Here is an 11749-nt window from a genome sequence, read left to right as displayed (position 1 = left end):
GAGATGGAGAAAATGTTATTTTTTCCTTCCTATTACGCCCCCCCTACTGCAGCACGGGCCTCCCTGCCTGTGTGACATTTCCCAAGCAGCTGGGGTGAGAGTTCACAGCCAGACAACGACGCTGAGAGGAGCGGAAAGAAGGTAAGAAACGCCGGAGGACCACGGAGGAAAAGGTGTGTCTTGGAGGAGGGGCTCATAGTTCACCGAGTGGACTGGGAACTCTGGAGCATCCCGGACTTTTTTTTTTTTATGCATGCACACTAGCAAGTTGTTGTTTGTGAATAAGATGGAGGTTGTTGTTGTTGTTTTTTTTTCTCGAAGAAATTGGGATGTAGAGTAAAAATAGGAAATAGAAATATTCTTTATTGTCCCTCAGTGGGGAAGTTTCTGTGCAACAACAGCAAACTGATTCATATAAAAACAGAACGTCAAACGTATAAAAACAGAATTAAGTGTCTTATAATGACACCATTCCAACATTCTTACTGCATAATTATAGAAAATAAACAAGATTGAGTAACTGAGTAGGTTCATTTAAAAATTTCCAAAATCTCCATGTGTATTTGTGCATTAAAAATACGAATTATTTACAATAGTGCGCATTGCAAATAGAACAGACAATAGAAAACAAATCAAAAAGCAAAAGAATGAGCTGGAATCAATGCATGAAGTTTTGTAGGATAAAAAACAAAAACTTCAGTCTTCTCATTCACCTTTACACATTGTCTTACTTTACAAGCAGAAAAACTGCATAACTTTCCAGTAGAAATGTTTTTTTTTTTTTTATGTCATGCATTTTTTTTCCACACACCTCTCCTTTGTCTGGACTGGGAGAAGAATGCCCACCCACACTTGACTTATGCAGCAAGACGATGATACAAAGCACATATCAAGTCCATCTCTGAATGAACTTAAGAAAAAGGTTGTGCTGTAGCCTAGTCAAAGTGCAGCTTAGATCTGGTTGAAGAAGGACGCTCATGTTCAAAATGCCTCAAATGGAGGCTGAATTGAAACAATCCTGCTAAGAAAAGTGACTTAAAATTATTAAGCAGAGATGTGAAAGACTCCTTGCCGGTTATTCGAAACATTTGCTTTTTTACTGTATTAGATAAAAATACAGTATCTGTATTTTTATACAGATACTGTATTTTTGTATTGTGAGCTAGCTAGCTCACACTAGCTGGTGTGAGCTAGTTTGCTAGCTCACACCAGCTAGCAAACTACTTTTTGTATTTCCTCAAGTTATCTTTGCCTGATGTAAAAATGTGTCCAATGTTTTGAGACAATGAAGTTAAGTTAACATAAGAAACCTGTAAATGGGAGGTTATTTCTTCACAGCTCTGTATTTATTTGCACTTACAGGGTCGTACAGTGATTTCTGAGAGTTCCCAGTTTTTGTATCTCATTACATGAGCCACATATATCTAATCTAAGAGACTTTGCAGTTTCTTAGATTATATTTGAAAGTATTAATTGCAAAAAACTCTACTGTTTTGCTAATCGTGCTCTGCCTAGTCACTCGGAATAAAAAGGGACTGATTTTGTACGTGTAGCTGGAAAATGGATGTATGATTCTGTGTCCTTTCTCCATCCCTTTTATCTACTTACATTCACACTGCTGCACGCTTACATAACCATAACAATCCCCAGAACCAGAACCAAACACTTCAAAGCAGCATTCAGTTTTTTATGCTCCTCTATTTTTGAACAAACTTCCAGAAAACTGCATAACTGCTGAACTAAATCAAGGCTAAACTTGGTTTTGTTTTGAGCTGCCTTTAATTTATATTGGAAAATAGATTTATTCTGACCTGTATTTGAACTTTTCATAACTTCTCTTTTCTGTCATTATGTTTCGTTTTTGTTTTTTTTTTGCTAATTATATTTTTATTATTAAGTAAAGCACTTTGAAGTGCCTTACGATGTGCTATACAAATGACTTGACTTCCTAGCAAGTTTGCTTAATGCTATAGCACTAGAGCTATAAACACTAAAAACAGCTAAATGGATTCATTGATTCAATTCATTTATTTTGGTGCAGACTGTTAACGAAGCTTGTTTGCTAGAGCAACTGCATGGAAAACATGGACATCTAGTTGTTTTACAGTGCCATCATTTATATTTTTACTTAACATTACATTACTAAAATAATATTAATTATAGTAATATTAGAAAGTATTGCTACTTTTGCTTGAGTGAAATTTCTGGATGCATCACTGAATGAAGAACAAACATGTTTTAACTAAAAATGCATCAGACACAGAAACATACCTAAATATATTGAAGTGAGACTTCTTGTTTGTAAACAAGCTTTGTCTGCTGTGCTTTAGTTTTTAAAATACTAGAATTTACACATAATCGTATTTTTGTCTGTTTGATTGCATCATATTGAAATATTAAATCAGATATTCTCCTAGACTTCTTATGAAATGCGTTTTTACTCTTACTTTTGTAATTTTTTGGATGGTAACTTACTTTATTAAAATATAAAATAAAAATATGTTGAAGTAGTTATACCTTCTTCGGCTAATGTATTAATTGACCTCTCCATAAAGCCTTTTTAAACAGAGCGTGATGATGTTCCCAGATTTAGGTTTTTCCGAGGTAAGTTGAACGGGGCACAAAAAGTCTCTTTGTGGTGCAGAGGTGGGGAGCCATCTTAAACGTTTTGTAATCTCAGCAAATAAATAAATATAATAAAACAGACGTGATTGGGCAATTTTAAATTAGCATCAGAACACGGAAAGGTACTGTTTGACCCGTGGACAATTTCGGCGTTATTTAATATGTTTATTATTTTAACAACTGTACGTTGGGTTTTGTTTTTGCAGCCAATAGCTGATCAGAACGTGGTGACGTTACGCTGTTTGCCTTCTTTCTCCCTACCTTCTGTAAGGTAGGGAGTGTCGGACAATAGCCTTCACCTTCAGAAACCAGCCAGTTTACGTAAACGACTGCATACAGCTTTCTTACATTACTAGTTACTTGCTTGTTGAGCTCAGGCACGCTGACGGTAAGACACAAATTGCTCTGAATTTCGAGGCCACTTTTAAATGGTTTTAGTCATGTCTCTCTCGACCACTTTCGAGTTAAATGAGGTTAGAATATAAATTGTCTTAACAGAATGTTTTATTAGTCACGTGCTTTATTTGTTTTATATGTTCTGTAAAACTCTACTACGCAGGAAAAAACGTTACTTTAATGTCATTTATGTCAACATAGTGGATCTAAATTTGATTACACGGTGATTTGTATGTTCTGTAAAAGTAAAATAAGAATAAGACAAAAACAAAAACACGCACAATAAGATTATGTTATTAGGCCGTTTTTCAAGAAGAATATGATATTCTCTATAGATAGATATGATCTCCCTTCGATCAGGAAATGGACACCTACTTTTACCTTACTGCATAGACTTTTACCTGCAAAAGCTAGTTGTCACAGAAAAAGTTCCCCTACCCAGACTATCTGATGAACAGTGACTAAATTGATACATTCATATTTGTGCTAATTCAGCCAGAAATTTATTTTTTGTAAAAAACAAAAACAAAAAAACAACAACATGGACATACTTAGAAAAACATTTATTTTACTTCCCTTTTTTCTTACTTGTATTTAAAGGGATGCTTTATGTCACAATTAAATGTGACATAGATAGTACCCCAAATAATTAAATGTTTCAGATCATTGATAATCATAACATCTGATAAACATAAACAGAGTAAATGCAAAAAGCAGAGTTCATCCAGTTAGATGCTGCATAAAGCATAATCTGGACAGGTCGCTGTTCTGTCACATGGCAACATAGAGACACCCAGAACAAACACCTGTGCACATACACACTCCTCACAACCACATGTTTTGGAACTGTGAGAGGACAACTACCCAGAGAGACCCTACACATGCACAGAGAGAACATGCAGACTCCATCCTGAATGACCAGAATTGAAACTCTCAACCTTTCTTCTACATTGCAGCAGTACTGACCTCTGATGCATTTCAGAAAAAGAACATCACAATAACATGCAAACTGGCAGGTGATTGTGTAAACATCTGGGGATACTTTGCTATTTTAGAAACCATGAATTCTGTTCTTAGTAAAAAAAAAAATAAAAAGTTCAGATGGAGAATGTTCAAAAATCGGTTCATGGTCTTTAGCCCATGTATGCACCCTTGGATTTGCAGCAGGATAATGATTCAAAACGCATCACAACAAGTGATTTTCATGACTGAAAAACTAGACAAAATTAGGGTTTCAGAGAAGCCTAGTTGAAGTTTGGACATGATGTTGTGGTATAACTTCTGGCCATTCATGCTCAAAAATCCTGCTGTGTGGCTGAATTGAACTGAATTCTTGTGCAATTACTTTGTTTTTCTTTTTACATGGGACAAGATTAGTTTGGATTGTTATTTTCCCTTAATAAGTGAAATCACCCTTTAACAACTACTTTTGTATTTAGTCGCATTAGTTGAGTGATAATAAAATGTTCTTGTTAATGTGAAAGTTGTGACAAAAAAAGAAAAAAAAAATCTGAAGATATTTGTCTGGGAGCAAATACTTTTCACCGTATTATATAATTCCTGTGACCTATCTTCATCGGAATCGGTCATAAACTCATCTGGTCTTGTTTCAGACCATGTCTCTGCCAATGATTGGGTTCACGGCCCTGCCCCACGTCGGAGGGATTCTTGGTGGCTTCATCAGACGCAGGGAGGTCTACACCTGGTACGCAAGCCTGAAGAAACCCTCATGGTGCCCACCGAACGGAGCGTTCCCTGTGGTGTGGACGAGTCTTTACACAGGGATGGGGTAAATTATACACAACATTAAGTTCAGTCTTAAAGAGAACCTGTCCTTTTCGTACTTAATTCAGGAATTGTTTTCATGTTTTCAAAATGAAAAGCGCAGGACCAGGAGCTGATATATCGTCACCTCACAGTGTACGTGTATGGCTTTATTGCTCTGTTATCATTCCTGCAGTGCAAGTTATTTTTACACATGCTAAGGAGGAACAAAAATAAAAAGTGATGCAGAGTGCATGTAGGTGGATTTTCAAACATACTTGAATATACTGATGATTAATCTGAATGCATGGATGGTTTAGTATTTCAAAACTGAATATACTTTGTAAATGTATTTTTCACTGTAACATCTGAGATTTTACTGTTTTCTTTCCTTTCTGCTTTTGAAACAATATATTTTGAACCTAAAAATACAGAAGTATTGAAAATAAAAATAAAAACATTGCATCAAACTAATTGTTGAAATAGCTGATGAAACTGTAATCTCTAGTAATATTTTATCTTTACTGTTTAGCAATTAATAGCGATACCAAGCAAAATATTTTGGATTTAACAATTATAATGCTATTAATATGATATTGCCATGGAAAATATTTAGACTTTTGAGTCTATTTGCAGACGCAGCTGCTACCACTTTGGCTCCAAGGAACATTTTCCTTCTTTAGGCTTTTGTGCTGTACTCACTTATGAAGAAAGAAAAATCTTCTCTTTTGTAATGGATTAAGTGTTAAGAATTTGTCCATTATTATTATTATTATTATTATTATTATTTTATTTGTATTTTTCCATGCAGGTATGGATCCTACCTAATTTGGAAAGAGCTTGGGGGTTTCACTGAGGATGCAGTGGTTCCGATGGGACTTTATGGGCTGCAGCTCGCTCTGAATTGGGCATCAGTTCCTCTTTTCTTCGGTGCACACAGCCAAAAATGGGTAGGCTTTAAAACATAGAGGTCTCTTTTAGTGTTACTTTAAAATTCTAGAAGTGAATTTTACTATTGCAAATTGTCTGATTAAATGTGTTTTATGTTCACATTTTAGGGTCTAATTGAGATCGTGCTTCTGGATGGGGCGATTGGAGCCACCATGTTGTCTTGGTATCCCATTAACAGCACCGCCTCTCTGCTCTTAGCGCCATATCTGGCTTGGATGTGTTACACCACCGCCATCCGTTACTGTATATGGAGAGACAACCCTAATAAAAAAGAGTAGAGTACAGTTTACAGTATTTTTCTAGGTCATTTCTGTACAACCAATCAGCATGTGTAACCTAAAAAATAATTAGTTTTTTCTACCAAATTACATGATAGTCTGATTCTAAAAGCAATGATTGATGGGTTTTTTTTTCTGTGTGGTAAGGGCAGCTATGAGGTAGTCAGCTTCTAAAAACTATTATTATGGTATTACTGAGAAAATTAACTATGTACCTCCAGCTGTTAATCAATTTTATTTACTTATTTAATCCTGTACTGTCACTGGGCACAGGACAGGGTACACCAAGGACAGGTCACACTCACCTTCGCACACACAGGAGCAGCTTAGAAACTTTGTAAATTTCTTAGAAGCTATCTAATTAAATCAGATCGTTTTTATTTTGAGTAATGTGTAGGCTAATTTGAACTTAAACTACGAATGTCCAAAATTATTGAGCAACAGAAACCTTGTATCTAACAGGCTCCATTGTAACTGGTTTGGAATGCTCTTCTTTCTATGTAATTTACATGTTTGTTTCTGCAAAGTTTTTTCTGGTAATACTCTTGACCAGCAACTTGAGCTTTTTGTTTTTTAGCCCCAGAAAAATTTAATAAACTGAAGTGCCTGGACGAGAGACGTTTGCTAAAAGGCTTTTGTCTCATCTCTGTACTCTTTTCAGTCATGAATTATTGAATAAAACCGTGCCACATAAAGTTTGCAAGTGGACCAATTTTATTTGTTGAAAAAAATTACATCCCCTGATGTTTGTGTATAGCCTGTTATCCAGGAGAAAACTTCTTAAATAGAAAATAAATGCACTTCCCTTGTCTTTTGAAGAGCTTTCACCCCTCCCCTACATGATGAAAAAATTTCAAAAAACAAGAAATGTTCAGTTGCTTTTTCACTCATACTTTAGATTACCTAAAAATAATTTGTTTGTAGAAGCCACAGGAGTGACAAATTGTTGATATGCTGGCTGTTTATGAAAATGCAGGCATATTACCAAAATTAATCAGATATATAACTATGAGCTACATGTTGCATAAAGTCATTTAGTCATCGTGAGCCATGAATTTCTCAAGTCTATGATCCACATCCACATTGCGAATGGCAGAAACCAAGATTCATTGAAGATAAATCTTTTGGATTAATGTGAACAAAAAAAAATTTTGAAAAAGCACTTTGACTTCAGGCCAAGTGATTTATTTGATAAACTAAAATTAAAGTAGTGCAAAATTGTTCGCTGAATGAAAAATGATTCGGAGTTTAAGTTTTTTTATAAGTTAAAATCTGAAAAGTGATGTAATTCACTAGCCACAACCAACCATGGTTACAGAAAAACCTGTGGAGTCAGAAAAATCACTTAGAACCTGTCTGACATGTCTAAAACACAAAGGTCCACTTGAAAACAATTAAAGAGAGAAACAAAGTAATCCATAATCAATCTGGAAAGGTTTACGAAACCTTTGGGAGTCCTGCCCTATTTATTTTTAATTATGTCAGTTTTGGTCCTCCATAGATTAGCTTCAGCCTCCTGAAGTAAATAATTTTCTGTATTTTGACTTTCAAGTAGTCATTGCTGTTCTCTGACAAATACCATGTCTGTCTATATTTTTAGAGAATACATGACTGCTTAAAAGTTTCAAAACAGTAAACCATGTCAAATATGTTGAAATGTTAATGATTTAAACATCAGGGACACGCTGGGGTTGTATCACAGCTGCAGCTAAGAGTCAACGCCATTCATGTAAAAAGGGAGGGAACTATCTTGAGCCTTTAGCAATCTTTGTGGTCTTCTCGTTTCCGCCGACTGAAAAGCCAACGGGAAACTTGTAGTAGTAACAGGCTGAGCAGGAAAAGTGTTAGCTTCTGTCATTTTTGACCCTCGCTCTCTCAGTGTTATATGTTATTTAGACTTCCTGACTGTAGGTAGATTTGTATCCTCACGACCAGCCGTTGGCCACAGCGCCGTCACGTCGTTTGGGAGGCTGATCGTGGGAGGGACTGAGGAGTGACCGCGGCGATAAGGCTGCCCTGCCCTTTAAAAGCAGCTATATCACTGGACTATCAGCATGCTAGGGACTGCATGTCTGTAGTCTGCTGCTGTTTTTAGCTTTTATATATACAGCATATCAACTATCCGGACTGAGAGATGGTAAGTGTTTCAAACAAACTCATGATCAGAGCAGAAACACGATGAGTGAAATTACTTTTTTCTGGAACTTTGACCTTTGTGTGTCTTAAATAATATTACAACAAAGGAAATGCGTGTTAGCTCTTTTTTTGTTTACATGCCGTTCAACCTGCCAAAACAGCCATTATTCCTACAGTTCCACGAAATGTCCATATTTTTTTATATTAATTAAGCAGATTATTTTTGAGTATTCTGGAGAACTGTCAGTTTGGACACGCCTTACACCGCGCAAGTTACGAAACAAGGCATACAAGTTTACAGTTCAAATACAGTACTAGATTCAAAAGCTGATCCTGTAATTTTAACTTACTGAATCTGGTTATATTAGCTAAATATTTGAATGGTTATCCATGTACCCACATGGAGTTATCAGCAGGACCGGTAGGCCCTTGACCTTCCTGGAGATTGAATAAGAAATACATAATGACACGTAACCAACTTTATTGGGAGGTTGTTAAATTAATGGTTACTGTGGACAAATAGACTGGACTATATGTTTTTTGGTAAAAACTTGACCGGCTTATACACTGATAAAACAGTAAACTAAAGGTTAAAAATTAAAATTTATTTATTTGAAGAAACAAAATCCAAAGTAATTACACTATAGAGCTAAGTCAGCTCAAAATGTGTTTCTATAGCACACTTTAAAGATCAGTTGAACAAGGTGCTCAGTGCAGCAAAAGTTATGAAACTTAGTAACTTGGTTAGAAAAATATACATTGTACTGCAACATAAAACGTATGAAAAGGAAACCTACAATATCCAAGTGCTTCGAGACAATGTGTACATGTATAAAATGTAGCTTTACGTTTCCACATAAATAGGCTGTAGTTTATGTATTAATTAAGCATATATAGTATGTGCTCTCTTAAGTTTGCTACTATTTTCACCTGTTCAGAATGACCTAAAGTTGAACATTGTTGTTGTTTGTGAAGAACAAGCAAATCATATTCAACAACGCAGCATGTCTTTTGCACTTTCTGCAACAATTATTTTATCCTGAAAGGTTTCTATTCGATTTCCAGACAGACAAAAGTGTGCCGGTGTTTCAAATCCACTTTTATTGTGGTTTTCATTTCTGAATGACATTGTCAGCCTAGAATGGTCTCAAAACCTTGGAAGACATGGACATAGAAAAACATGGAGAAAAAAAAAACATCCAACCTTGTAGATGATTTTGTAGGTTAACTTTGGAAATGAAAATATGTTGTCAAATTTTTTTTCTTGTTTTTGCAAGGTAGGTAGATGTAATATAATGTAAAATTATGTTGTATTTTGTGCAAGTGTGGTACAAACGTCCACACGTTCTAGACATTGTGTTGATCACTCTGTGGTGGGAACTTATGCACATGTTTTGAAACATTTCATACACAAAGATTGAACAACATGGTTCATTCTCTTAGTTTGCGTAAAAATACAGAAAAAAGTCAACATTTTTACATTTGTTTTTGTTTGAAATGGAGATATTGTAATATTACAGTCACACTTAAAAACACAGTTTAGTTATCAGCTACTTATACATTTTAGTCTTTCATTCATGACTTGTCCAATGATCTTGTCAATTAGAGGTCAGCTGTGCTTTTACCCTGAAAAATGCTTTTTTTTTTTTTTTTTGCCTGCCTCTTCAGAGTTTATGAAAGTTATTGTATAACATGGTAGTTAATATCTGCAGCTTTAGCAGGGCAAACTGTTACAACTTGCTCTTATCTCAGACCATGTGGCTGCCTATGATTGGAATGACGGCGTTGCCACACGTCGGTGGTTTCTATGGTGGCTTCATTACACGCAAAGAGGTAAAAAACTGGTACCCAACCCTGAACAAACCCTCATGGCGCCCACCAAACGCAGCATTCCCTGTGGTGTGGACTTGCCTGTACACTGGAATGGGGTAAGTGGGACACTAGATGACTCATACAGCCATTCTGCTCTAGAGTGAGTTTATTTTTTTGAATGTTTTCTTTTATGCAGGTATGGCTCCTACCTGATCTGGAAAGAGCTTGGAGGTTTCACTGAAGATGCTGTGGTTCCACTGGGGCTTTATGGGCTGCAGCTCGCTCTGAACTGGGCCTGGACTCCCATTTTCTTTGGCGCACACAAGCTGAAATGGGTATGTTTTTGTTTGGTTTTTTTCACTCAAACAGGTTACCTAATGCATGTAGAGGATGATCAATGTTTGAAATCCAGTCCAGTCAATGAGATGCCCTCCCCCTGTGTAATTCAGGCCCTGGTGGAGATCGTGTTTCTCACGGGGACGGTTGGAGCCACCATGGTGTCTTGGTATTCCATCAGCCACACCGCCACCCTGCTCCTCGCTCCCTATCTGTCCTGGCTGTGCCTCGCCACAGCCCTCAACTACTGCATATGGAGAGATAACCCAGAGAAAAAGGAAGAGTAGAGCACATTGCAGTGTGTTTATTTCCATTGCTAAATCTTGACTCGTCACGATAAAATTCCTTTGCAGAAATGACAGATCAGTTTCACAGCTGCTTTTTTTTTGAGTTTATGATTCAGCTTTTGTCTATCAGTTTGACGAGGACCTGTCTACATGTTATTAGTAAATCACACCCAATTGTTCTGCAGACCACCGTTCTCTTCAACTAACTCTTAAAAATGTGCACTATTCCTGTCAAACTAATGAACAAATTAAAGTATAGTACAATCTGATCAAAGCTTTCGAGTATCCAGCTTAACTCAGGATCCCCATTGGAACCGAGTTGTGGTATTTTTCTGTGCTTCCTTTGCTAAACATTTTTTTCCGGTCATGCTTTTCCAATTAACATTTATGCGTGTAAAAGTTTGGTGTTCTAATTTGTATGTTTTTCCATTTGTAAATAAAATGAGTTTTTTTTTTTTTTTTAAGCAAACCAGAGCAACTTTTTTTTAAAGACGGACGTAAGAAGACTTTGTGTTCATAAAATCTCTTTCTGTTTAAAATGAGCTGCTGTAGATCCTGTTTCTAACGTGGCGTCAGCCTGGTGTTCACTGCTGTGAGAATAAGAGGAGTTGCAGCTTCAACATGTAGCTGATTAGGCTTTGCATAATTCACAAATACATATTTCAACTAATTTAAATGAGTTAAACGTAATTCTCTTTAAACATGCTGACATCCATTTTAATTTTACTTGCATAAAATGTACTCACTGTCGTAAAATGGCATTTTCTCATTTGTAAATAAGACTTTGTAAGCAAACTTTTGAAGAGTCCTTCCTTAAAAACAAGAAGATTGTCCCAGTAGATCACAGCCCAAACATAAATAATCACAAACACTATTTCTGCAAAAGGAGTTGAACTTTCTTTGGTTGTAAATATAAACATTAACAGATCTATAAAGCAAAGAGTGCATATACCTTTGACATATAAGCACATTTCAGTCCATCACATAATGCTAAATCTGGACATGGATAGTGAGATTCTCACAGCATGATAACCTTGAGTAAAATAAACGCCACGGTCTTAAAACGTTGTACAGAAAAATTATGACATGACGGGGTTGCTTTTGCCAACTGTAGCTTTAAGGCAGTGGTTCTTAACCTGGGTTCAATCGAACCCCAGGGGTTCG

The 11749-nt window shown here is 36.2% G+C and overlaps 2 protein-coding genes across 5 annotated transcripts; both read left to right on the top strand.

Moving 5' to 3' along the window:
* The first annotated feature begins 51 nt into the window (after positions 1–51).
* On the top strand, positions 52–6713 carry LOC106953575 (translocator protein-like). Of its 4 annotated transcripts, none has more exons than XM_015042450.1 (4): positions 52–141; positions 4635–4810; positions 5597–5735; positions 5844–6713. In XM_015042450.1, the coding sequence occupies exons 2-4, from the start codon at positions 4638–4640 to the stop codon at positions 6012–6014; spliced, it is 483 nt and encodes a 160-aa protein (XP_014897936.1). In that variant the 5' UTR covers positions 52–141; positions 4635–4637; the 3' UTR covers positions 6015–6713. The 4 variants fall into 4 exon arrangements, with proteins under 4 accessions (XP_014897936.1, XP_014897938.1, XP_014897937.1 ...); XM_015042452.1 differs by lacking the exon at positions 52–141 and adding an exon at positions 2724–2747; XM_015042451.1 differs by lacking the exon at positions 52–141 and adding an exon at positions 2770–2896.
* A 1074-nt stretch (positions 6714–7787) lies between these two features.
* On the top strand, positions 7788–11054 carry tspo (translocator protein). Its single transcript, XM_015042445.1, has 4 exons — positions 7788–8151; positions 9903–10078; positions 10159–10297; positions 10412–11054. Exons 1-4 carry the CDS (start codon positions 8149–8151, stop codon positions 10583–10585), a joined length of 492 nt encoding a protein of 163 aa, XP_014897931.1. The 5' UTR covers positions 7788–8148; the 3' UTR covers positions 10586–11054.
* Positions 11055–11749: the final 695 nt, after the last annotated feature.

This window comes from Poecilia latipinna, unplaced genomic scaffold, assembly GCF_001443285.1.
Source record: "Poecilia latipinna isolate Pla-1442-1.1 unplaced genomic scaffold, P_latipinna-1.0 Scaffold588, whole genome shotgun sequence".
Classification (NCBI taxonomy): Eukaryota; Metazoa; Chordata; class Actinopteri; order Cyprinodontiformes; family Poeciliidae; genus Poecilia; species Poecilia latipinna.
Note: the sequence above shows the minus strand (reverse complement) of the source record. Positions and strands in the feature narration are given on the sequence as shown.

What these genes read in the sequence shown, in the direction of transcription:
- LOC106953575 (XM_015042450.1), top strand. Translation starts at nt 4,638, where the DNA reads ATGTCTCTGCCAATGATTGGGTTCACGGCCCTGCCCCACGTCGGAGGG. An exon ending in AGTCTTTACACAGGGATGGG is followed by an intron (nt 4,811 to 5,596) that starts GTAAATTATACA and finishes TTTTCCATGCAG; the next exon opens with GTATGGATCCTACCTAATTT. An exon ending in GTGCACACAGCCAAAAATGG is followed by an intron (nt 5,736 to 5,843) that starts GTAGGCTTTAAA and finishes TTCACATTTTAG; the next exon opens with GGTCTAATTGAGATCGTGCT.
- tspo (XM_015042445.1), top strand. An exon ending in TGCCTGTACACTGGAATGGG is followed by an intron (nt 10,079 to 10,158) that starts GTAAGTGGGACA and finishes TCTTTTATGCAG; the next exon opens with GTATGGCTCCTACCTGATCT. An exon ending in GCGCACACAAGCTGAAATGG is followed by an intron (nt 10,298 to 10,411) that starts GTATGTTTTTGT and finishes TGTGTAATTCAG; the next exon opens with GCCCTGGTGGAGATCGTGTT.